At 42.7% G+C, this 27913-nt stretch overlaps 1 protein-coding gene across 13 annotated transcripts in view; it reads left to right on the top strand.

Annotated features, from left to right (window-relative positions):
* PTK2 (protein tyrosine kinase 2) overlaps positions 1-27913 on the top strand; it is a 4250095-nt gene that overhangs the window by 4148502 nt on the left and 73680 nt on the right. For all 13 annotated transcript variants that reach the window (XM_044067250.1, XM_044067257.1, XM_044067247.1 and 10 more), the window contains one exon: positions 26512-26592. In XM_044067250.1, coding sequence (XP_043923185.1) covers positions 26512-26592 — 81 coding nt within the window. The remainder of the gene's footprint in view (positions 1-26511; positions 26593-27913) is intronic.

The raw sequence follows: 27913 nt of genomic DNA, 5'->3' as shown, positions 1-27913 counted from the left end.
TGCCGCGCGGTGCCCGAAGCAGAAGCAGTTCGCAAGTGCTGGTCGGCCGACACCTGAGATTTTCGTGTTCAAGTATCAGACCCGAAGTCTTCAATTAAGCTAAGTACCCTGTTGGGGAAACTTTTTTCTTGCTCCTGACCGATGTCAGAAAAAGTTAATAATTGTATTTCTTGTGGAAAGCAAATACCTCATAAGGACTTTCATTCTTACTGCATTCTTTGCCTAGGCCCTGATCACAACGTTTCTAGTTGTCGGTTTTGTGCTAGATTTAACCAACGCACTATTAAGCATCGGTATGATTTTGCTTTAAACTATTTTGGACGCCGGTTTAATTATGCAGAAATGTCATCGGATAGCCATCCGACCACCAGAGTTCACAAAAAAATGCAAAAAAAAAGAGAGAGATAAACAACCGAGGTCCAAAACCGACGACTAAGCTTCTCCTAAGCCAGTCGCCTGTTCGGCAGTTCTCAGTGAGGCGCTTTTGCAGCCCCTGATGCCCGCTACTTTAGAGTCGCAGGCCGCAACTGACTCCCACGTGGAGTCGGCTATGCCGCTGGAAACTCAAGGTATTGGAACCTCAGACACTATTCCCTCAGATGGGTCCGGAGCCGCTGAGCAGGCTCCGGCCTCTGAGGGTGTATTCAGACCTAAACATCTTTACATTAAACCGACTTCAGCTTCAAAGGCAAAGACTAAAGCACCTTCTAAAGCAAAGAAACAAACTCAAGAGCCACTTGGGCAGGCCTCTATGCCCAAAAAACAGATGCTCAAAATGGCCGAAGACTTGATTACCTTGATCAGGGGTTCCCATCCCCCTCCAGATAAGAGGCCTAGACCAAGAAACTGACTGAATATTCAGATCAGGTTTCTATTTCTTCTGATTCCTCTTCTGATCAGGAATATTCTCTACCCCCCTATGAGGATTCTGATGCTGAAGAATCTGTACCTTCAGCTTCTCCTCCAGAGGACTATTCTTTTGGGGAAACCTTGCATACCATGAGGGAGCATTTCCACTGGGAGAGCCAAGATTTTTCAGAATCTAAAAAGAGGCTCAGGGATTTCCTTTTACTACCTCAACACAGGCCTCTAGCCATTCCACCTGTGTTAGACATTGTAGATGATGTGTTTTCGGAGTCTAGTCTGACCCCTGACTCCTTACCTCCAGCTCCTGTTAAGCCTGACAGATATTACAGGGTTCCTGACTCTCATAAATTCCTTTTTAAAAACCCTGCTGCTGGCCCAGAAACTATTTCACAGGGTCCCAAAGGAGTTAAGGCTTTTGCTGCAAAAAAGCCCTACCCCCCTGACAAGGATTCTAGGGCACTGGATAGATGGGGAAAAAAGGTTTACACATCTGCTACCTTGGCTATAAGGGCCTTAAACTGTCAGTTTCATATGCTCAAATATCAGCAACATGTCATGGCATTGCTTAAACAGAAAATGTTGCTAAACTTTGAATGTGCAGAAAACAAGGAAATGCAGGATTTATTGCATGCAGCTGAACAAGTTGGAAAGCATACTTTGCAATGAGGTTTTGATTCTTTGGAGGCCTCCTGTGGGGCCGCAGTTACCGGTTCTGTATTAGGAGGCATGCTTGGTTAAAGGAACAAAATCTGCCTGATCATGTTAAAAGTTAAATTATTAGATGCACCTTTACAGCATGATACTTTGTTTGGTATTAAGGCAGAAGAGGTGTTAAAGAAAATGGAGGACAAAGCTAAATCTATGCAAGCTGTCAAATATTTTTTACAAGTACAGCCACCTAGGTTTATTAGACACTGGCCTACAAAGAATTGGTCCTTTCCTGTGTCAGACAGACCTCAAATGGGCAGATCCAGATGCCCTAGAGGCAGAACCCAGGCACAAGGTTCATACAGGTCAAAGCAATGTGGTGCTTCTACCTCCAAAGTTGGAGAAGACAAATAACAGCCATACAGGAAACAGTCCCAATGACTTCCCCCTGCCGGCACCAAGCACTTATGTCCTGGTAGCACCCTTAGGGGGAAAATTAGCACTTTTTTCTCAAAATTGGCACATTATAACCCAGGACAAGTGGGTTCTAAATATAGTGTCACAAGGCTTCAAGTTCCATTTCCATACCCTGCCAAAGGCAAACGGCTGGCCAGATCTCCCAAAACATCAATGGGAAGAGGCACAAAAACAAGTCTCATCCCTCATGGACATGGGGGCCATTCAACAAGTACCAGAGCAAAAGCAGGGACAAGGATTTTACTCAAGACTGTTCTTGGTACCCAGAAAAGGCAAGGCCTGGAGACCAATACTGGACCTATCTATTCTGAACACATTCCTGGCTATACCAAAATTCAAAATGTTGACTTTGGAGCAGCTCCAGCCCATGCTGGGCAAGAATGCTTAGCTTGTGACTTTAGACCTAAAAGAGGTATACCTGCATGTCCCAATCAGACAGTCATGCAGAAGATACCTCAGATTCAAGGCTGGCTCAATGCATTACCAATTCTCTGCACTGCCCTTTGGCTTATCTACTGTGCCCAGGGTCTTTACAAAGTGCCTGACACCAGTAATTGCATTCCGCAGACAGAGGAATACAAATATATCCTTACTTGGACGACTGTCTAATTCAAGCAGAGAACAAGGACATTCTTCTACAGCATCTGGCGTTTGTGAAAAGACTTCTAACATGCCTAGGGTACACAGTCAGTGAAAAGAAATCAAAACTAGTACCCTCTCAAGAGATAATATTCCTGGGTGCAAGCTTAAATACAACTGCCCAGATGACTTATCTCACGCCAGACAAACAAAGCCAGGTGACTACCTATTTCAAAATGTTGCCAACAAAGGCCCAGTTATCTGCAAGAAAAATTCTGCAGGCTTTGGGCTTCATGGCATCTTGCATCCTACTAATTCCATATGCAAGACTGCATATGAGGAAACTTCAGTGGTACCTAAAACGTGTTTGGACTCAACATTGCCACAGCCTGGAAACAATGATTACTCTCATTCCCTGCCTGCAACAGGAGTTTCGATGGTGGCCGAAGGCTTGTCACCAGAACAAGGGACAGCCATTCACATTACCCCCAGCCAAGCAAACATTAACAAAGGATGCTTCAGATTATGCCTGGGGGGCCCACATGGCAGGAAAATGCATTCAGGGCACATGGTCCTCAAACCAAAAAGGCTTACTGAGACAGACACCTGGTGTCAAAGTCATGGCCTCAAGCTAAATGCCAAAAAATGCATAGTCATCCCGTTTGTGAAAAACAAAACACCCACGAATTACCACATAGGCGGCAGCCCCTTAATACAGAAGAGGTAATAAGAGATCTGGGGACCCAGGTAGATAGTAATCTCTCCTTTGACAACCATATTGCCAAAGTAGTTAGGAAATCCTTCTATGTGGCCCATCTAATTACTAAGGGGTTCGCATCTAGAAATAAAGAGGTTATAGTGCCCCTCTACTCGTCACTCATCAGACCCATCATAGAGTACAGTGCCCCATTTGGGATGTACCTCACAAGACACTTCCAACAGCTTGAAAGACCACAAAAGCACCTCACCAAGAGGATTACTGGCCTCAAACATATGTCCTATGCAGCCCGACTGAAAAAAACTCCGGCTGTACTCAGTGGCATATAGCTTACTCAGAGGTGATCTCTTCCTGACTTGCAAAGCCATGTCCAACTCAGAATTGATGGACATGCTCCACTTAAAGAAATCCAAGTCACTGCTGGAGGGATAGATTCCTGTCACAGAGACTCCCCATGCTTTGGAACAAAAATTTCTAACTACATTAGGCAGAGCCCCTCAATAACACTCTTCAAGAGAAGCCTTGACGAGTGGATGGGTAACAGAAAGTACACCCCTGGGATCACTTCATTGGCTCTGCTCGACAGAGGCTCAGTTAATTAATCAATGGGGCGGCAAAAGCCGACACACTCTGGCTAGGTTTATAAATGCCCTCGGGCAGATGGTCTAGTACCTACCTATGAACCAAATGCATCTACATATCTATCAAAAGATGATGCTAGCTGTTGAAAATTCCCTGACAGCCTTCAAGGACCTACTTCATCCGGGACAACTACTGATAAGACAGACAACACCACGGTCATGTGGTATATAAACAAGCAGGGGGGCACACATTCTTACCCCCTTTGCAGACTAACCATGACTTTGTGGGACACAGCACTGACTTACCAAGTACATCTGCAGGCACAATTCCTGCAAGGAAAGGAAAACACTCTGGCAGACGAACTAAGCAGAAACCTCATGGATCCCCACGAGTGGCAGCTGGATCCACAAGTCTTCAGCATGATAACAAGGAAATAGGGGTGCCCAGACATAAATCTATTTGCCTCCCCTCACAACTACCAATTAAAACGATTCTGCTCAAGGACTTATCACAGACAAGCATTGAAAGTGGACGTCCTATCTTTCAGCTGGAAAAACCTATCAGTATATGCTTTTCCTCCACTGCCTCTCCTCCCCAAGGTACTCCTAAAGGTCAGACAGGAGAAGCCAAAGATGATTCTGATTGCCCCAGCCTGGCCCCGCCAGTACTGGTATCCAATCCTAAGGAACTTGTCTCAATGCCTAGCTTGGACCTTACCTCAAATACCTCATCTACTGTCCCAGCAAAACAATCAGATCCTGCACAGCCAACTCAGTACTTTAAACCTGGCAACATGGCAGATAATGTAGTCATATGAAACACACCTCTCAGTAAAGCTGCGATGGATGTAATTTTGGAAGCCAGAAGGCCTAGTACTAGAAAATCTTATGCTGGAAAATGGAAGAGATTCTGTGCTTGGAACCAGGCACAAGGAACTGATACAGCTGTGCCAAACATTCCTCAGATTTTGCAATACGTAACTGCGATGCTGGACAAAGGCCTATCTTTTTCATCAATTAAAATTCATGCCTCTGCCATTTCGACTCATTACAATACAGAGCCACTAATCTTTTCTCATCCTTTATTAAAGCAGTACCTCAGAGGAGCCAAAAACTTAAGGCCTCCAAGGAGAGCACCAATGCCTGCATGGGACCTCAACTATGCCTTGGAAAAACTCACCCAGCTCCTTTTGAGCCAGCTGCTACTAGCTGACATAAAGTTTCTATCTTGGAAAACAGCTCTGCTCCTAGCAATAACTTCTGCAAGACGGGTTTCAGAGCTACAAGCACTCATGGCTGTGGAACCATTTATCATGTTTTATCCAGACAGGGTCTATCTGAGGACAAACCCAACATTTATACCTAAGGTGGTGTTCAGTGTGGCTCTTAACCAAACTACTCATCTGCCAATTTTTTATCCAAATCCACAGAACAAGGGAGAGAGAATTCTGCATTTTTTGGACGTACACAGACAAGTTAGATTCTACTTGGACAAAACCAAAGTTTTCAGGAAGACAGAGCAATTACTAGTGGCATATGCTGCAGGATCACAAGGAAAGGCTATCTCAAAGCAGACTATTTCAAAGTGGATAGGCCACTGCATTCATTTCTGCTATTTGCACCATGGAAATGCAGTGCCTAAGGGCATTAGGCCACATTCAACCAGAGCTGCAGCTGCTTCAGCAGCCTTTCTCAGGGGAGTACCAACCAAAGACATTTTAGAGGCTGCTACTTGGAGTTCAGTACACACCTTTACAAAGCACTACCATGTGCCACTCTACTCTAAATCCAGGGCAGGCTTTACCACTGCAGTTCTGCAGAGCCTCATAGCTGCTCCTAATGCTTAGCTCCAGACTCCCAACCATAGCTTTGGGACTCTACCCAAATGTAACGACTGCAGCAGTGAAACACGAAGAACATAGTACAGTTGTGTACACATACCATAAATGTAGATGTTCGAGTGTATTCACTGTTGCAGTCCAGGTTACCCACTCACCATCCCCCTTTTTTCTGTTGGAACTTTTCTTTCCTTCTCTCATTTATACAACCTATGTGGTGTATTTGCTTGTAGACGAAGATAAAGTTTATATTGGTGTATGTATTTATATATATATATATATATATATATATATATATATATATATGTATGTATATAAATTTTGGCTACCCTTTTAGGGGGCACCTGGCATCTGGGGCAAGAAAAACTGAAGAAAATGGTGTTGGCTGCTTCTTTTATACCCCTGACGACCTGATGTCAGTGAAGTAGCGACAGCAACCGACACAGGACCCAAGACTTTGGAATTCAGGCCGACTGAGGGCAACCTGCCAGGAGAATTACCTAAATGTAATGATTGCAACAGTGAATACACTCGAACATCTACATTTATGGTAAGTGTACACAACTGTACTTTAGTACTACTACTACTACTAATACTATAACTGCTTTTTGGAAAAGGGTGTACTCTAGAAAAAAAAATTCAGAGGAGCAACTCTGTCTTCTCTTCACACTTTTACCAATTTTCTCTATAGACAGGGCAGTGTTTGCTGGAACCATTCTCCAGGGGTCTGAAACTCTGATCCTTCTTCTGCCTCCCTTTTTTTTCTAACCTTTGGTATCCTTCCCATAAGAGCTTAGGATACTGCAACAGTGATCTAATGATGAACATAATACAATTGTTTAAGTTCAGTTACCATAACAGTAGATGTTCAGATAGGATCACTGCCAGGCTGGGAATATTTATCTGTAGCTGGTTTTAGGCACCAGCAAACTCTGCAGACACTGAGGGCCTCCTTGTCCTGGGGGGTGGGGTGGGGGGGGGGCAACCACAGCAACGTATCTTGTTTTGAAATTCTGTTACATGTTTGACAAACCAACAAAAGCTAGTGCAGCAGTTTTGTGTACTTATTAAACCAGGTAAGGAGTAATAACTGTTAGGATGAGGAATCCTAAGGATTGTTACCACTTCTTCCTTTTAAAATTCAAAGATATCCCTGGCTGTTGTAATGGTGTTTCATCAGGTAGCAGGCTTCATGATTTCATTTAATGTAAATATAGTGCCATTGACATGGATAAGTACTACTGGTGGACATTCTCTCCACTAAAACTAACATTACAGCTGGCTTTAGGCACCTGCAATACCTGTGGTTGCAGGAGTGGGCCCTAATCACCCTTGACTATGTGGAAGCCCCATAAAAGCTGCTGCTAGCTGGGGAAATTTGAGAAGACAAGAAAAGATCATTCATTCTCTGATTACACACTTTATCATAAACAGAGTTTTGATGTAAGCCTTTTAGGATAAAGCTGGTAATCAGTGAATGAACTTGAACAAGGTAAGTGCCAGCAATTGGCAGCCTAGAGCAACCATTCTCGGTGCTTACCTCAGATTTTAAGAAAAGCAGGTGCTCCCAGTCTTCAGCTATAGTTTTCTCTTTCAAGGATTTTTATGTATACTAACAGTACACCAGATACTATAACTCTCAAGTTCTTTTCTCAGGAATTCTGGGCAAAGTCAACTTCCAAGATAGCTGCACACTAGTCAGCAGCTTAATTTCAGCTCCCCCAGTGTGAATACAGAAATTGAGAAACAAGAGCCAGTGGTATCGTCAGCTGGAGTAAAAACTCAGTTACTGACTGGTAAGTATACTGCCTGGATGCCAGCAAAGAAGTAGTTCAGAGAACATGAAAGAAAATCAGCAAGAAAAGGTGAAGAGAAAACACTGGCTGGGAAATGTCCTGCAGATGTTCAGCAAAAAGCAATTCTTGTTTCAGCTTTGGTACAAGAGATGGCTTCCAGTAATTTAGAGGAAAAAATAAATTAAAAGTACTTGGAGTTGATTAAAATAAATGAAACACTGGAATATATCATCTCAAATAAAAAGCTGGAAAAAGAAATGTTAAGCTATTCAGATGAAGTTATAAAACTGCAAACATCAGAGGTCGATATGAAGAAATGGCTGGCTGTGTATGAGCATCCTCAAGAAGAACAGTTTCAAAAAATGTTAGAGTTAGAAGACGGAGTGCACAGAGAAAACCTGAGATTTTCCAGTAGATCAGAGAAACTGGAAGAAATACACTGTACTAATTTTATGGTAGCACAGGTAAGCAACTGAACTGATATTACACAGCAGGATCTGTTAATTGAAAGTGGTACATCAAGTGTATGCTTCAAACCTGAACATGAGAAAGCAGCCATGACCCATATTAGTAAAGATGCAGTAATACCAGCAGAAAGAGTTGATCCTGGCAAAACCATGGCAGAAGGGAAAAGTATTCAAAATTGGAGACAGCAGAGTATTTGTGGAAAATGATTATTATCTGTATTCCAGGCAGAAGAGAAGCAATTATTCCAGCAGAGTAGGAATGTCAAGAGGCAATTGTGAGTTTCAAGCTGCTGTATCTAGCTGTCTCCAGAATATTTTTTCCTGAAGGATCAAAGACATTTTCTGATTCAGAACAGGCTAAGGAGGACATAAAAAATGTTTACCAACAACCTGCTTCTGTATATCTTGCCTGCTTATAATGTCTGATACGGGTTACCACTTATAATTTAATTTTCTGTTTAATTATCCATTGTTTGGATTTCTCTATGTGGAGCTTTTCTCCCTGGGCCTCCGTTGAAAAAGGACTTCCTGTCCAGTCGGACTGTCTCAGTAAACAAATGTAAAATAAAATAATAAATAAATAATTCTTCTGACAATGAAGTTCAGAGAGAGACTTTGCCACTGAAGTCTTTTCCAATGTTCTAAAGGAAAATACTTAGAGACAGAAAAAAGCACAGGAGTTGATTAGAAGAATTGGAAGTATTTGTCCATGTTGGTGTGAATGACCTGAGATGTACCTCCCTGGACTACATGAAAAGAGACATAGAGGAGCTCTCTGATCATGTAGCCCAGGCCGGTATGACCCTGACCTTGAGTAGCATCTTGCCCTCACCAAGAATGATGCCACAGTATAAAGACAAAATGATCAATTTTAACAATTGGCTAAAGTATTGGTGTCATTCAAAGGGTATCCAGTGTCTGTCAGCCTGGGATGACATGTTCGACAAGCCACATTGCTTCACTAGAGAAGGCCTGCACCTGTCACCCCTGGGCTTTCGAATACTGGCTAAGGCTCTTGCCACCCCCGTAGTGCCTTTTGTAGGCAAGGCTCAAAAGACAAACCCACCTCCATAGACTACACAAGGAGAAAAAACTAAGGGTAATGCTACTCAATGCCAGAAGTCTAAACCTCAAGATGCATGCACTCGAGGCTCTCCTCAGTATGGAGAATATCGATATCTGTGCAGTAACAGAAACCTGGTTCAAGGCTCCCGAGAGCACCCCAGCACTACCAGGTTATAACTCATACCATGCTTTTCGGCCCCAAAACTCGGACCGAAACACAAAAGGAGATGGAGTATCCATATTCATCAAAGATACCCACACTTCCAGGTTAGTGGCACTGCACGAAGCATTGGAGACCATCCATGTGCAATTAACAGTGGGCAAAACTGCCTTTCACTTTGTAGCCTGCTACAGATCACCCTCCCAATCTCAGGTCTCTCCAAACACCATAATATTGGGTGACTTCAACTACCCAAACATTGATTGGGAAAACTACTCAAGCCCCAACACCCTTGCCCAACGGTTCCTAGAATTTATAAACTCAAATGCTATGGAACAACTGGTCACCACTCCCACAAGAGGGGACAACATATTGGACCTGGTCATCACCAACATGGGGACTCTATGTTCCACACCAGAGGTAAACCCCTCATTGGTAAGATCAGACCATAAACTAATCTCACTGGACATCCATATCCCGTCCCCACCCCCAGCCAAGGAAACCACTGTGAAAAAATTCTCAAAAGCAAACTTCACACTTCTCAAAACCGAGGTGGAATCCTTCAAAGCCTCCGGGCCAGTGGAAAATACTGCCTGAACTGCAGAATCCTTTACAAACGCATTCTATGAGCACCTACAGGAATGCATGGATCGTGCTATCCCAAATAAAACCAAGACTCACTCCTCCAAAAGCAGGAGACCTGTCTGGTGGACCCCAGCCATAAATAAGCTATACAACAGAAGGAGGAAGCTGCTACATGATAAAGCAAAATCCCAAAAAGGGAAGGCATCTCTGATCAGTACTAGCAAGAAACTACGATCCCTCATAAAAATCATCAAAGGCCAGCTTCGAAAGAAAAAAAATGCCCAAGACGCTAAAGATTATCACAAGGCCTTCTTTAGTTATGTCAGGAATGTGGGTGGCAACCCCCAGATGTGCTCTGAATTAGTGCAAAATGGCAAAAAATACACTGAACCCACAGACATTGCCAACATCCTGGCAGACAGGTTCAGTGCAAACTCCCCCCCCCTTTCCCCCCCAAAAGAGCAAATGTCTATCCCAACAGAATGTAGCCTCCCAGACATCACAGATGCACAGGTGAAAGCTGCCCTCTCCAAAGCAAAAAAACACAGCATCAATGGGACTGGACGGTGTCCCAGGCTGCATCTTACATGAGCTCCAAGAAGAACTGAACCCTCACATAAATTTACTGTTTAAACTCAGCCTTACTACAGGATATGTACCCAAAGAATGGCGTACAGCAACAGTGGTCCCGCTCCACATAGGTGGTGCCACAATGGACCCCGGAAACTATCGCCCTATCGCCCTATAAGCTTGACTAGTCTGATCTGCAAAGCTATGGAGCGTATCATCATGGAACTCATAAACAAAGACATTGGGAACCTCCAGACACTGGACCCTACCCAATTTGGCTTTGTTAAGGGCAGATCTTGCCTCTTAAACCTAGTTGACTTCTTTGAAACAGTTACCAAGGCCATAGATGAGGGGAAGGTAGTCCACACAGCCTACCTGGACCTCACAAAAGCCTTCGACACAGTACCTCACTCGGGCATCATAAATAAGCTTATGACCTTAAATATCAACCCCTATGTCACAAGATGGGTTGCAAACTGGCTCAGGGATAGAACCCACATGGTCAGAATTGCAGGTGCCATGTCAGACTCTAAACCAGTTACATGTGGCGTCCCACAAGGCTCAGTCCTGGGACCGCTTTTGTTTGGTATATATTTCTCTGAGGTACAGGCTAACACGGGAGGACTATGGCTGACCAAGTTCACAGATGACTGCAAACTGGGAGCCATAATCGACTCTCCGGCTGACACAAGCATCCTCCAAAAAGGTCTCACAGAGATGGATACCTGGTGCCAGAGCCACGGCCTCAAGCTAAATGCCAAAAAGTGCATAGTCATCCCCTTTGAGAAAAACAAAGTGCCCACAAATTACCACATAGGTGGTAATCCATTAAGTACGGAAGAAGTAATTAGGGATTTGGGGACCCAAGTAGACAGTAATCTCTCCTTTGACAATCACGTTGCCAAAATGGTTAGAAAGACCTTCTATATAGCCCACCTTATCATGAAAGGGTTCACAACTAGATCAAGAGAGGTCATTGTGCCCCTCTACTCATCAGTCATCAGGCCCATAATTGAATACAATGCCCCACTTGGGATGTACCTTACCCGACACCTGCAGCAACTGGAGAGACCCCAAATGTACCTCACCAAGAGGATCACGGGCCTCAAACAGATGCACTATGCAGTTCGACTAAAGAAACTCCAGCTCTACTCAGTTGCTTACCGCCTACTCAGAGGCGATCTACGCCTGACGTACAAAGCCATGTCTAACCCAGAATTAATGGACATGCTCCACCTCAGGAAATCCAAATCCCTTAGAGCTACACGCTCCAGGGACTTAAACCTCAGCATAACAATAAATAGGACATGCTGGAGGGACAGATTCATATCCCAGAGGCTCCCCTCACTCTGGAACAGAATCCCAGTTCATGTTAGGTAGACCCCCTCACTGACCCTCTTCAAGAAGAAATCTGGACGAGTGGATGGGAGATCGTAAGTTTACCCCTGGGATCTTTTCTGTGTCCCTGCTAGACAGAGGCACAGTTAACTAACCTTAAAGGGCTGTCTTCTGTGACCTACTATACAGAGGCACAGTTAACTAATCTAAAAGAGAAGCAATAGCCAAACACACTCTGGCTAGGCTTATAAATGCCCTAGGGCAGATAGCCTAGTATCAACCTATGAACCTGAACCAGAGAATGGTGTTGGGAGATGGAGGTGAAGAGGTAGACCAGCAACACTGAAATTAGTGAGTAAATGGGAGACTGTAAAGGACTAATCACAATTGTAAAATGTGGCTTTGCAAGAAAGTGTCTGAGAATGACTGGACTACTCTTGACTTCGTTAAACTTGTGAGTGAATTGTAAAGCACATCTCCCACTTTGTCATTAATGTTTAAAAGGACACTAAAAGGGGAAAAAGTCACTGTAAGTAAAATCATTTTTTTCTTATTAGTATTTGTTTAAGATATTTCATGAAGTAAAACTGCATGGCATAATGTTTTTTGTGTGGTGTGTAGTCAGGGGTATTTCAAATGTGGGGAAAATCTCTTATTTGACTGTTGTACCAGTTAAAGGTATTAAAGCAAACAAATACATGTGATGATGTCCTAGCTCGCCTTCATTCTTACTAGGTTGGGTTCAGATCTGATCGTCGGATCTGCCTCGGCCTTTATTTCCAAGCTGGACGCCCTCTGCCAACTCGTGGCTAAAATCCCTATCCCAACATGCACTAAAAACCATATCCAGATCTTGTTTGCCACTAAACATATCGAGCATTCATCTGCTAGCTCTGACTATGTATAATCTTTTTGATTACCTTTTGCTAAACTCTTAAGAGTTTTTGTTGAGATAGTTAGATATTTTAGCTTTACAGCTGTGTGTGTGTGTCTTCTCGTAACTGGATAATTTTCGAATTTAGCTGTTTTTTTTTTTTTTTTACTTTGGCCTTCATTTATCTGCTAGGCCTTGTAATCCCTTCCTGGCTTCTGATTTTCTGTAGTTGCCCTTTTCTGTAATAGTTTGTTTAAATTAGAGAACTATTACATCGCCCGTTTTTATTTAGAGGGCTTTAACTCCTAGTGTTGTTGCTGTTTTTTCTTCCAATTTTGTCCTTTAGTGCAGTGTCATTGTATTGTTAAGTTCATTTAACTTAGAGAATTGTAGCAGGGTCCGTGTAAGTTAGAGGACTAAGTCTTTTCTTCTCTGTGTGTTCTGTCAGGACCCATTTAAGTTAGAGGGCTTAGTCTTGTTTTTTTTCCCATGTATGTTGTGTTTTCAATAGCACGACCCATTTAAGTTAGCGGGTCCAGTCTATAAAGCAGTGGGTTTTAAAAATGGGAAAAGTGTAGCAAAAAGATGTCCCTTAGTGATAAACACACCCTTTGTATTTATTGTCTTGGGGCCGTCCATCTCCAAGAGTTGTGCTCCATCTGTCATTCCTTTAATCATAGAGCCCTACTGGAGGGGAAGAATAAGTTGATCCTAAAAGGTCTTGCAACATTGAAAGGTATAATGGCAAGCAGTTCAGTGAAAACTAAAGTTTGAATATATAGGAAGTTAATAAGAGAGCGCAGCCTGAAAGAATTAAGACTGTAGTATAATGGAATTAACTAGAAACAACTGACATGAGACGGAATGAATGTCTTTATCTGTTAATTACCCAAACTTGTGCTGAACAGGTGGGAGTCTCTCCTTTATGGGCCAAGTCTTTTTATATTTTTCAGAATTAATTCTGCACACACTGTAGTTTGGTTAAGAATGCTTTATTAGATGTTACTATCCATATACTGTCTTCAGTAACAGTAGAGTACTGATAAACAGTAAAGGTCTGTAGAAGTTCTGGAATGCTGGATAACAGTAACAGTGCTGATAAATATCCAGAGTTTCTGCATGTGTATTCTGATTCTCCTGGAGTAATACAAACTGAAACAGTCTTAACCCTGGATAATTGACCTGATGTGTTGCTCAGGCTCTAGTGTCTGTACTGAAAAGACCTTTTGCATATCAGTCCAAAGCTAACTTAATTCATCTGACAGTGTCTGAAGTATTTCCTAATAATACCAAATCCTGTAATGCTTTACATGGTTTACTATTCCAATCTCATTGTGCAGGTGATCGAATGGCATGTGGTTGAAAGGCACGTTTCAAAGTGGCACAGTGCCGAACCAGACTACTATGAATTCTCAGTAATAAATGTGCAGTGTAATTTGGTAGTCAGAGTTCGGTATTGAGTGAATATTGTGGTACAGTGAGGAACAGAGAATTTACCCTTTTCTTCACTGCAGTGCAATCTTGGAGTTGGTATATATGAGGTGCAGGGGGGCTTGCCCCCTGCAAAACATTAACCCCTCCCTGCAAAACAGTAAAAAAAACATGTGCCATTGACTTCTCCTAGAAGGCGTGAGCCGAGGCGCCAGAGAAGGAAATAAAATTGTGTTGGATCTTTGTATGTGGTCGTATTGCTGCCATTGACTTGTGCTGACTAGCTTTGGTGACTGACGTCACCTAAATTTATTTCAAATTGCATCTAATGCAGATGCCAGTGAACTGACTGCCAATATTGTGTAGGAGTTGGTATAGTTCCAGCATTATATTTCACTAATTTAAGCAAAGAAGGTGCTTTATTTGTTTCAACAGTAAACCATTTTACACACCTCTTTAACCTTGGTTTCCAAGTCTTGTCTTGCATGTGACTCTCAGTCTATTCTTTATCTAGCATTCCATTGCAAGTACACATCTTTCTCTTGAGAAAGGAACATTCTATAGCTTTCTTTGAGAACTGTTATTTCTGCACATTTTGTGGTTAGCCAGCAAGATCATCTTTTCCTTTCTACTGAACTGTCTTTCCGTGAAGCTGAATAAATACATGGAAACACAAGTCTGACTATATTTTCAGGACTATTATTCTACCTTAAAATGCTATAGTGAACTGACTAAGAATGCAGTGAAAACCCTCAGTACAACAGCTCCCCTGAGGTGACTGACAAAAGTTTAGAGGGATCTTCATTTGTAGTTATCTCCTACCTGTATTACTAACTACTGTAATCTGGTTTGAATATACAGGCTGTATGCCACCTCACTTATAATCTGCAGATGTGTCGTGATATATAGTGATGTCTTTTAATGTCTCAAAGGTACTATTTGCTTCAAATAGCTTTAACAGTTCAATCTGCAGGAAATATAGCTGCTGCAGCGATTACCCCATTACCTAGATCCATAGTCTTTAAGTCTAAGTTATGATGCATGTGTGATGCATCTAAAACCTGTATATTATTCTGAAATTCAGTGCCTTTTAATTCTGTGGTTTCTAAAACTGATTAGGCCAGGTAATTCTTTGAACCATGCTGTTACAGAAACAACATGAAGAAAATGCCATATACATCCTCAGTTTGTTTCTGTGAATCTGCAGTCAGGTTAAACAGAGTGCAAACTGTTAACCCTGCCTATTTTTCTTCCCTATTGCTGTATGCTGTAGTGGTAAAGTTGCACTGACTATTGCCTATGTTTTCTACCTTATGAACTGGTGCCATATTGTACCATGATGTCTGTCTCTCTCTTATAGCAAATGAAACCTTTCCCTGTTGTACATACATTTAAATTCTCAAACATTGTACTGTTTAGTCCATTTCCTTTTTCATTATATAGGCTATCAAGCATGATGGCTATTTTCTGAAGACTAACTGGAATTGGCACTAGAAAGATACCTTTATGACTGGTCTTGAAGCATAATTACCGTATAATGTATTAACTTGTGTCTGTAAATTTTCAGCTAGATTTGTTAATAATTCTATTTACCTTTTGGTTTCTATGTGCTGTAATAGATGTCTGCCTTCTAAATTTGTGTCTTAAACATCCTGTAAATATTTATGCTGTATAATAGTTTACCAAAACCTATGCTTTCTGTATTTCAGATGTATACGTTTGCATACTGTGTGTCCTTTTAACTTTGTCTAATGCACAATAATTATGGTAAAATGCACTGTAATCTGTAAATTAATTGTCTGCCCTGTTATGCTTTGAGTATATTGAATAACTATTACTACCTATTATTTAGATACCTTATTTTACTAAGCCTGTCACAAATAATTGTCACTTTATCCTTAAAACTAATAACTGAATAATGTGAAGTGTACATATATCTTTCCCTTGAGAAAGGAACATTCTGTAGCTTTCCCTGATAACTGTTATTTCTGCATATCTCATGCTTAGCCAGCAAGATTATCTTTTTCTTTCTACTGAACTGTCTTTTCCTGAAACTGAATGCATACATGAAAACAAAAGTCTGAGTCTATATTTTCAGACTTATTCTACCTGAATGTACTATAGTGAACTCACAAAGAATGCAGTGAAAACTGTCAGTCTAACACAGCCTTTATACTTTAATGCATTTAATAGAACAGTGTACAGTTTAGTTTTAATTTAAAGATATCCAGTGCACTTTTTCTTAAGGCTAAAATTTAGATTTCTGAAAGCATATAAGCTGTTTTCACATCTGAAAAAGAAATAGAGATAAGAAAAGAATATACAGCAATCCATTTAAGTGGAAACACCTGGCTATATGTGCTTTAGCATGGGTAACCTTAATGTTAGGTTAGGTAATGCCTTTGGGTGTAGCAGGTGATTTGGGGCAATTGTTCCTATCTTGAATGTTAAACTTCATTTTTTGAAGATTTACATAGTTTTATGCTTTTGTTCTAAGTTGATAGGGGATGGGGAGTTTTGAAACTGTCCTTTGTTTTTTGTTTGAGGGTTTTCTTTAAAACAAAAAGACTTGAAAATGTGACATAGGTTCAAATGGAGAGGAGACGTAACAGCTGTATAAAAGATCACCCTACCAAACATTAGCATGTGTGTGTTAACGAGAAAGCTGGAAATACACATTCAGAATGAAATTGACATGTGATAGGTGGGAGCCACAGCTTTTTATCATAATGGCTATGCTGTCCATGTTGTCTTGGAACATAAATGGCCATACAGGCACAGACACAAAGGAAATGGAATTATATTAAGAAATACAGAGTGCAGGTAGCAGTGCTGCAGGGGACACATTTAGAAAGAAATGAGCATGTGACTTTGACAAAGAATTTCAGGATGGATATTCAGCAGAATGTCAGGGATGAAAGAAAAGGGGAGTAATTTTGTTAATAATAGTAATTATATTAACCACTAGAGGGGCTTCAGAAGTAACAGAAGAAGAAAAAAGGTCATAATTGTAGAAGTGTGATAATAAGGGGCTAATGGCAAGGTAGAAGGATTATACTTGTGTATTTATATTCTACCAATAACTGCTATTATGAGCTTAAGAAAATTTGGGGAGAAATAATCAGCTTTCAGCAGGGAATATGACTTGTCTTCTATTACTGCTCCTTCTCCTATCTGGCTCATACCCCATAGCTACTGTTGTTTTGTTTCCACACAAGTAACTTTCTCTTATACTTTTTCTATTAGCAGCTAGACTGGTCTTAAATCCTAGGCAGTCATACTGATCTTACATTGTAACCATCTCTGTCACTGTTTGTGTAAAATATATCTCCTTAAATACTGTATGGTCATACACAATGTTTTTTAAAACTGTATTTTGTCTGTACCATTAATTAATTGCTTTGCTTAATTTACACTGTTAATACATGTCAAACATTATTAATGTTGTTAATAGTGTTAGTATTATTAGTTTTCTCTACTGTATGACAGGAGCTTTTCTCTCCGGGTCATCGCTGAAAATGGGCTTCTAGGTCAGACAGACATTACTCAGTAAATAGATGTAATAAATAAACTACTTATAGGTGGCGACTGGGTCTTGATTTGCAATAGTGAGGATGCATCAGGGGGACCTAGAAGGGGAAATATAATAAAAAGAGGGTCAATTTCTGAAGAAATTTTAAAAAATATGTGATATGGAAGATGTGAATTCAGTAGTAGGAACTCTGACAGAATTTACATATTATATCCCAAGGTACAATAACTGGGCTAGACTAGATAGAAATTACATTTCACAATAACATTTGCATTTGATTGAAAGCTTCAACACGCATCCAGTAACTTTTCAGATCATGTACCAACAAAAACAAAGATACAAAAGCAATGAAGTGAAAAAAGAGAGGAATTTAAGGAATGGTTAGTGGAAATTAATCGAGGGGTATTAGGAAAGATATAGAAATATCTTTAGAAGTTATATTAGTGAGTAGGATGAAATGAAAATGGAGTTTAAAAACTGTGTAGAAATAAAAGGATATAGTTAAGAAGTAATAGGAATTATTAGAGAGGCTGACAGCTATCAAAGTATTACAGAGCAAGAAGAGGCAGAAATACAGAGGTTTAAGGAGAAAATAAAGTAGTATTGATATAGTATGCATGAGTTTAGAAATACTGCTGTTAAGCAACTATTTTTTGATTAGCACTAGAGCACAAAAACTTTTAGTAGAACGAGTTAAGCAAAAATTAGGAAGGGTTGTTTCCAAACTTGGGGAGCTTATTACAGGAAAAATAATCATAGAGCCTATAGAGGTATTAGAGGTATTTTGGAAATTTTATGAAAATTTGAGTAAAGCAGAGAAATGTGGAAATAAAGTGCACAAATGGAAATATTTATGAATGACTTAATTATGCCAGGGTTAGAGATAGATGTGGCTCAACAACTAACAGTTAAGATAGGAGAAGAGATAAAACAGTGCTAGGTGCTGTGACCTGTGCAAGAATAGTGTCTGAGTTGCAAGTTCTTATAGTGTGATAACCTTATCTCGTTTTCTACAGACTGTGTTTCCTTGAGAACTACTAGATGTTATGTAGTCCTATCTCGCCTACATTCTTACCCGTGGGTTCGGAGCCGAATATCGGCTCCGACTCGGCCAGACTTTTGTAGCTCGAAGTCTTCTATTGGCTGGGCTAAGCAGGTATCCCATGGTGCACTGCTCCATATCCCCAGATCTCGTTTGCCGCTCGTGTAGCTCGGACATGGTCTCACTCTTGGCTGTGGCTAAGTACCTTTTTTCTTGTCTTGAAAAAAAATTTTGTTCATAAACAAAAAGCTATTTTCATAGCTATTGTCTTTAGTGTTGTTTAGGTTTTTGGTAGTGTGCTTTTGTGGTATCCCGCTAACTGTTCCCTCGGGCTAGGCCCTTGTCAGAGGACCTAGTCCTTTTGTCCTGTCTGTTAGCTAAACTGTTTAAGTTAGAGGTTTGGTTCTTTTCCCTTACCTTGTGGTCATTAACCATTTTAGTTAGAGGTTTTTGACATAATTTGTCTCAGTGTGTGTCTCTAGTGTGTGTGTACTGTTACAATTTATAACTGCTTCCTGCGTTTTTTGAGGTGTTGAGTGTCTGTGAGTTTCTTGTCAGACCGTTTCTTAAGTTGCATTGTTGGTGTTGTAAAACATGTCCAAAGATTCCAAGGGGCGTAAACCTTCGGGTTTCAAAAAGTGCTCTAAATGCGGGTACAAAATGTCCATCACCGATCGGCATTCTATTTGTGTCTATTGCCTGGGAGCCATTCATCTGCAGGAGTCCTGCAGTTTTTGCCATGCGTTCAGTCCCAGAGTGCTCAAAGAGAGAAAGAATAAGCTGATCTTAAAGGGACTCCTGAAACCCTCATTCGAAGAGGCCTTGGATTCTTCTCCCAATGCTAAGTCTAAGTCATCCAAGTCTAAAAAGAGATCTCCGGCTCCATCAGCTTCATCCGGAGCCTCCGGAGAAAGTCACAAAAATTGCATCGATGACCTCGGCTCCACTGTCCTCGGGGCCGCAGGAGGTGTCAGTGTTAATGGAACCGGCGTCGGCAGCAATTATATTGGAACCTCTTCGGAGCCGATTGCCCAGTCTCAGACCAGTTTCTCCTGAGAGGAGATCTCTATCTCCCTCCCTGTCCTCCAAATCCTCCAGGACCCTTTCGGATGTGGCTGTTGATAGGGTGGTCCAGAGGCTCCTCCAGTCACCGGTTTTGGCAAAATTGTTTTCGGCTCCGGAGCCCGTCCCGACCCCTTCTTCGATCATTCCTCCTCCAAGCACATCTCTCTCTTCGGAGCCGGAGTGTTCCGTGTCGTGTGATGTTCCTAGGTTGGTTCTGATGGCCCCTCCGGCTCCATCGGTACCAACATCAGCTCCGACCTCGTCGGCTCCGTCCTCTGAGTTCGGGACTCAGGATTCTTCAGTCGGGCCCGAGGGGGACATCTCAGGACATATTTTGGTTCCGAGTCTCCCTCTCTGTGCTTCGGCTCGGGGAACTCTGACTCCCATCATGGTCTTGGAGGCTGGCCGGTCCTCGGACTCGGGGGAGGGGGAGCCTGACTGCGCTGGCCAGATCATCAGCTACATCAGGCGGGTCGGTCACTCTGTCCCCCAACACTCCGGTGAGAGCCTCTGATCACCACCTATCCATGGACAGCAGAGCACCAAGGCCTAGGGATACCCCCACGAGTGGTCCCCAACTTTCTGAGGGCCCTTCAGAGTTCGTGCCTGAGGATCCCCCTAGAAAGAAAATGTGCAAGAGGAAGCACATAGACTCCCAGGATGAGTCCCTCACCTCTGATACTGACCTCGAGGAATCGGAGGGGTCCCCCAAGTCATCCTCTGACGATGTTTCCTTCTCCGACATCCTGGAGATAGTGAAACAAAGAGGTGACTGGCCATCCAAAGCCCCTTCCGAGGAGGAGTTGGTCTTCCTTAAGGCATTTGCGATGAGCTCCTTGATTTGATCTGTCGAAGGGTGTGGGAAAACCCTGATTCTGTGGAGCCCATACACAGGCATCCCAACAAGCTTCTTTCTGCTCCCCAGGGCAAGGAGTTTCTGTCCAAAGGAGTCCCTGTAGATGCCATGGTGGTGGCGGCAGCCACTCAGAAAGTAATAGCAGAGTCCTCTTTCTCTGTCCATCCTCCTAACAAGGAGTCTAGGACCATGGACCGGTATGGGAAGCATACCCTCTCGTCAGCAACCTTTACCTTACGGTCGCTGAACTATCTGTCTCATTTCACTCAGTTCCAGAGAGCTCTCCTCAAGGAGTTAGGAGATACTCTTGCGGGTAATGTCCCTGAGGCGGTGGCCCAGGTGTCTACCCTCAATTCCATTGTCAACTCCTCCATGCGGCTCATTTCGTATGCAGCTGAGGGAGCGAATAGGGCAGCAAATTCAGGAGTCGCCCTTAGAAGGCAAGCCTGGCTGCGCCTTTGTCACTTCGCAGAGGCCTTCAAGTCCTCCTTCACTGACGCCCCCTTTGATGGTTCTTCTTTGTTCGGAACCAAAGTGAAAGACACCCTCACCAGGTGCGAGCAAGAGGGGAAAGACCCTGTCTGCCGTAGGGGTCAGTTTTTCCCTTCCTTCTAGGCCTTACCCCAAGGCCCAGCGGGGTGGGAAGATGTGGTTCAAGAAATCACAGAGGTTTTTTCCTACTGCACAAGGTGAGTCCTCCTCCAGAGGCAGAGGAGGGGGAGGTTATTCTGCGAGACACCTCCCTAGAAGCAGAGGGGGCCCCCGCAATTCGGGAGACCATGATTCCTTTCGCGGCTCTCATTACTCTCGTTCCTGAGGGAGTGCCTGGCTGTGCTTATCCAGAGCCAGTTGGGGGTCGAATTTCATTATATCCGGAAGCCTGGAGAAGCATCACCCAGGACCGATGGGTATTACGAATAATTTCCGGAGGTTATATCATTCCGTTTGCATCAGACCCCCCTCCAATCAGAAAAATCCCAGACGTTCCACCCAGTCAAAGGGATCAAGCAGCCTCAGAGGTTTCAAAGCTGCTAGGAAAAGGAGCCATCCAGTGTGTCCCCTCAGACCAAATCGGATTTGGGACTTACTCAAGATTCTTTTTGGTGCCGAAAAGAACAGGGGACCTGAGACCCTTTTTAGATCTCAGCCAACTGAACAACTTTGTACGGAAGTCCAAGTTCCATATGGTCACACTACAATCAATTCTCCCATTGTTGGGAGAGGGAGGTATGGATGTGATCCATCGACTTCAAGGGATGCTTACTACCATGTAAAAATGGACAGGGCTTCCAGGAGTCACCTACGCTTCTGGCTGGGAGCCAGTCATTTCCAGTTTCGAGCCCTGCCCTTTGGTCTCACCACAGCCCCCAGGGTGTTCACCAAGTGTATGGCGGTGGTGACTTCTCACTTGAGATGTCAGGGATTCCAAGTGTTTCCGTATCTGGATGACTGGCTCCTTACTGCCCCCACCAGGCATCAACTACTCCAAACCAGGGACACTACCATCACTCTATGTCAGCAGTTGGGCATAACACTAAATTGGGAAAAATCTGCTTTGTTGCCCTCTTAGCGTGTCACCTTTATAGGCGCAGAGTTAGACACCATTTGAATGCGAGCATTTTTACCGCAAGAGAGGATCAGAGTCTTACAACAACAGATACACATCCTGATGCCCCTGAGGAAAGCGAAGGCAAGATGGGTTCTCCAACTCCTGGGGACCATGGCAGCAACAATTATGTTGGTCCCTCTAGCGAGATTGCACATGAGACTTCTCCAATGGGTCCTCTTTGTTCAGTGGTCCCTCCAAAAATGTCCACTTTCTCACCCCATTTTGCTCACGGACAGATGCAAACATGACCTCAGTTGGTGGCTTTGCACCAACAATTTGGACAGGGGAAGGCCCTTCGTTCCTTCCATCCCATTTGCCACAGTGACCACAGACGCCTCCCAGATGGGGCATTATCTTGGCAGGACAGTCCAAGGCACGTGGCAAGATCACGAGATACAGCTGCATATCAACGTCCTAGAGATGAGAGCAGTGCTACTTGCGTTGCAGGCACTTCAGAGCTTTCTACCTCTAGGGACGATTGCAGTACACTCAGACAACATGTCAGTAGTGTGGTATCTAAACAAGCAAGGGGGATCCAGGTCTTACCCCCTGTGCAGAGAGGCCATGCAAGTGTGGCAGTGGGCAGTATCTTCCCAACGGTTTCTGGTGGCAACGCACATTCCGTGAAAGTCCAACGTGATTGCGGACAGGCTAAGCAGAGCTATTCTGGTGCCTTACAAGTGGTCCCTGAATCGTCTAGTTGCAGAATGAATCTTCAGCAGATGGTGTCAGCCTTGCTGCGACCTTTTTGCCAGCCCCCTCAATGCCAAATGCAGCAGCTAGTTCACGCTGATCCTCCCACAGGGGGAGTCACCCAGGGACGCTCTAGTTCACGATTGGACCTCCGGTCTGCTTTATGCTTTCCCTCCGTTTCCCTTGCTGTCAAAGGTGATTCAGAAAGCGCAATCCTTGGGAAGCAGAATGATTCTGATTGCTCCACACTGGCCTCGTCAAGTCTAGTTCCCCTTTCTTCAACCATACATTGTGGACACTCCTTGGATTATGGACCCTCAACCAGATTTACTGACACACATGTCAGGACAGATCCAACCCTCTCTGATGACCCTCCAGTTGACAGCCTGGCTACTCCACTTCCATCGTTAGTTAGGCTTCATAAATTTTCACCGGAAGTGGCTCACATTTTATCTTCCTCCCATAAGCCATCTACTAGGAAGATTTATTCTAGCAAATGGAAGAGGTTTTCTATTTGGGCGCATACCCAAGGAATTGATCCTTACACAGCTCCAATTGCTTCAGTCTTGGAGTTTTTGTCTATGCTTTTCCATCAGGGTTTCGCATCAGCTACCATCAAAGTTCAATTGGCAGCAATCTCTAATTTTCATGTTGCTAATGAGCCTAGTCTCATGGCTCACAGACTCTGCAAGGCTTTCCTGAAGGGTACTCTGTTACTCCGTCCCCCGGTCTCCGAACCTATCATGCCCTGGGGTCTCAGTTTTGTTCTACAAGCCCTGACTTCACCACCTTTCAAGCCTGCAGCTACTTGTGAATTGAAATTCTTGACCTGGAAAACAGCCTTCTTAACAGCAATCACTTCAGCAAGGCGAGTTTCAGAAATTCAAGCCCTCTCTATCAAACCTCCATACTTAATCTTTCATAAGGACAGGGTTTCTCTTAGACCAAACCATTCCTTCCTTCCTAAAGTGGCTTCCGTGTCTAACCTTAATCAATCCATTGAGTTGCCTGTATTCTTTCCTCATTTTTCAAACAAGGCAGAATTTAAATTTCATCAGTTAGATGTACACAGACAGTTACGTTTCTATCTGCACCGAACAAAAGATATCCGGAAGTCTGATCAACTATTTGTCTCCTTTTCAGAAAACAAAATTGGGTCCCCGGTCTCCAAGATCACCCTATCCAGATGGATATCTAGTTGCATCTCTTTCACCTACCACGCAGGAGGAAAAGATCTGCTATCGGCTCACTCTACTTGGGCTGTTTCTACATCTACAGCCTATCAAGCCAGATTGTCAATGGATGATATATGTGCTGCAGCTACTTGGGCTTCTCCTCACACATTTGTTTCTCATTACAAATTGGATGTGGTTTCTAGGGGCAGGTCAGCCTTTGGTTCCACAGTACTCAGGAGTATTTTCCTATGAGCTACCCAGGATGTAGGTGCTAGGGACGCTGTCCCACGAGTAAGAATGTAGGTGAGATAGGACTACATAACATCAAGAAGTTATGTACTCACCATAACGTTCGATGTATGTAGTCCATCTCGCCTCACATTCTTACTTACCCTCCCACCTTCCCCCTTCCTGGAGGATCTGGAAGTTAGGTTTCTATCTACAGAGTTCCCTTTACTTTAGCTTATTCTTTTTATCTGGATGTTGTGTATGCATGGGATATGAATGAGTATTGCAGCAAACTAGATCTGGGGATATGGAGCAGTGCACCACGGGATACCTGCTTAGCCCAGCCAATAGAAGACTTCGAGCTAGAAAAGTTTGGCCGAGTCGGAGCCGATATTCGGCTCCGAACCCACAGGTAAGAATGTGAGGCGAGATGGACTACATACATCGAACGTTATGGTGAGTACATAACTTCTTGTTATTTTATGCCTAAAGTGGTATCCGATTTTACTTTAAGCACAAACTATTCATCACCCTTTGCTCATTCCTGAGCCCAAAAATGAGGGAGAAAGGATACTTCATACCTTGGATGTCCACAGACTGTTCAGGTACTATCTTGACAGAACAAAATCTTTCAGAAAGTCCAATCAGTTAATTTCTTTTTAAGGTAAGAATGGACAGCCTATGTCAACAAAGACCATGTCCACATGGCTGTCTCATTCCCACCACAGCAAATCTATTCCAGGCAGGATCAAGGCACATTCTACCAGGGCCTTGGCTTCATAAGTATCCTAGAAGCAGCAACTTGGTCCTCTTTTCATACTTTTACAAAACACCACAAGCTAGATTCCTTCTCCAGGTCTCTGTCAGGCTTTGTTAGGACTATTCTGCAGTGGCTCGTGGACCCTTCTTCCACTTCCCAGTTCCTCTGAGCTATAGTAATCTACCTGTATAGCTTAGGCTATTGCAGCAGTGATTAGCATGTAGAACTAGTATTGCTGTGTAAGTAAACTTACCATAACAGTAAATGTTTGAATAATCACTGCTGCAGTAGTCTCTCCCTCCCCCTGACCCCTTTGTTTTGTGGTGTACTTTTTATGCCAGGGTGTGGACATTTATTTTTTGTTGTTCCTAGCAATGTCCTGTCAGGGCTTACTCTTCCCATCTCAGTTGGCATGAACACTGTGAAGGGCTTGGTGTGCAAACCTGTCTTTTTAGTTATATCAGCTTGAGCTGACTAATGGTCTGGGTACATGGAAGGTGTCCTGAAGCTTTGGAAGCTGACCGGCTATTATATTCTTTGCAGTATATAACCCATGTAGCTTCCACTAGTACAGCAGTGAGCATTCAAACATCTACTGTTTTATGGTAAGCTAACTTAAAGAACTGTACTTTGTGTCTGCAAAACTGTGCATAATGAACTAAAAGGTTGCTTAGGAGGGGTGGCAGTGACAAGGTGATACTTAGACTGGAAGTGCCCGGGGACCCCAAAATTGACACTTGCTGGGTCCCCAAAATGATAACACCGGTCCTGTACTTATCTTTTCCTCTTCTCCTAGTACATATTTTCCTGTCATAGAGTTCTAACCTGTCTTGTTCTGAGGTAAGAAAGCTTTCACTTTTGGCACACATATGTTTGCTTTTATACTGGCTTGCCATTGAGCTTAATGGTCATACAGGTGCGTGGAAGGTGCCCTAAATCTCTGGAAGCTGGCCAGATGTCTGATCATTGTAAGAATGTATCGCATATTTCTTGGGCCACTGCAACAGTGATCTGTTCAAACATCTAGTGTTATGGTAAGTTTAATTACACAACTGTACTTTCTTGGGTTTCACTTTTATTGCTAAAGAAGGGATGATGCCTGTATAACAGGGAAACACGCAGACAAGCTGAACCATAACAAGTTAGAAAATGTAGTCTATACTTTAAAGTTGTGTGGTTTGTGTGTGATGAGTTCATCTTAAGGGGTTAGCATCTATTGAAAAAGAAACAAAACCTGCTTTTCTAGAGTCATAACTTTAGCTGCTTACTGGCATTATAGAGAGAGGCAGTAACACCAGTCAAGGAAGAGGTCACATACAGAGAACTTCACCTTGACAAGAAAAGCTTAAGTGTCAAAGAAGTGACATTTAAAGCTAGGCAAACAGGACGGCTAAAGGGATAATACTAATAAACCAAAAAGTACAACACCTACATTTTAAAGTAAAATGAAAAAGTCATTTAAAGTAAAATGAAAAAGTCATATTGAATTTATACATATTTTTGGTAACAGACTGATTTTGAATTTCCTAACTTGTTTAATTTCTTCTTAATAATCAGGATGTTGGCTTAGCATTAAGGACACTGCTGGCTACAGTGGATGAAACCATTCCTTCGCTCCCTGCAAGCACACACAGAGAGGTAAGACTATGAATTCCCATCCATGGCCAGATATCACAGTTATATTCTGTTTTCAGTACATTGTTGATTTCAAAGTTAAGAACTTAACAGTTTCCTTCTACTGTAATGTTGAATACCAAATACAAAAGGTAAGGAAAAAAACATAATGTCCTGAGGTTAAGTTATGCTCAGACTTAAAATGTTTTAAATTCTGAGTGCAAATTTTATTTTAATTATTTTGTACATTTGCTAATAGGATAGATGGGCAGGTTTTGTAATCTTTTTGAAATACAACCCAAGTCACAGGTGTAAGAATTATAGAATGGTGTATATATGTTCAGAAAAGCCTAAGTATAGAGTTTAAACTTATGTTTATTGTTGAGAAAACAAGTGTACATAATATTTCAGTGTAAAACAGTAAGGACAGTTTGATTGTACATCTTCAGCAGGTAAGCATGATAAGTTAGATAATTAAAGAAGCTAGTAAGAGAAATAACTGAGTAAAAATGGTGATAAAGATGGGGGAGAAAATAAGAACACCAACAAGGGCTGTTATGTAACATTTACTTTGCATGCAGTCAGGCAATAAGATAGAAAAATGGTTATATGAATGTGGTAAGATTAGGACAGTTTTTGATGTGAGGGGTGTTCTGTGTTAAGGACAGCTGTAGTGAGAGTAAAAGTATTACATTTGTAGAAGAAGGGGGTTCTGTTAAATGGAGTGGCAAAAATCCTGGAAAGTATTTATACAGATTTAGTGGGAAAAGGAAGGTGAATGTTAGATTAATATAAGCTATGCTTATGGATTTGAGAAGAATGCATTAGTGAGTTCTGGTATTTGCAAAGCTAATAAAGTGACATATTTTATTGAGTATTTTGGAGAATATTCAGTAGCCGCGGTGGTACAGTGGTAGAGTTATTGCCTCACAGCAAGAGGTTCTGTTCGATTCATGGTGGGAGTGCCTTCTGTGTGGAGTCTGCATGTCCTCCCCGCAGTCGAGTGGCCTCCAAAAGAAATGCGTGAATGGGTGTGCCTTCGCTGAAGGTTGGGCGTCAGGCTGGCAACTCGGCACCATAAAAAAAAAATCTACTGCCAATCATTAACAGGCCGGAGTTCCGCTGTGGTGACCCCTAACCGGGAAAAGGCGAAAAGACAACATTTTGGAGAATATTCACATTCTTGGAGTTCCTTAAAGCAGCTAGGAGAGAGGGAGTATTTTGGCTTTGGGTAAGCACGTTTTTTTAACAAGCAAGTGTCTAGTTTCAGGTGAGAGAGGGGCAGTCAGTATGTATCCATTTTAGGTGGTTCAGGACAAGGGAGGGGGGAGTCAGGTGTTAATAC

This window comes from Protopterus annectens, chromosome 3.part1 (genome assembly GCF_019279795.1).
Source record: "Protopterus annectens isolate FY-2018-M chromosome 3.part1, PAN1.0, whole genome shotgun sequence".
In the NCBI taxonomy this organism is placed as follows: domain Eukaryota; kingdom Metazoa; phylum Chordata; order Ceratodontiformes; family Protopteridae; genus Protopterus; species Protopterus annectens.
This window is presented reverse-complemented; position numbering and strand designations above follow the sequence as displayed.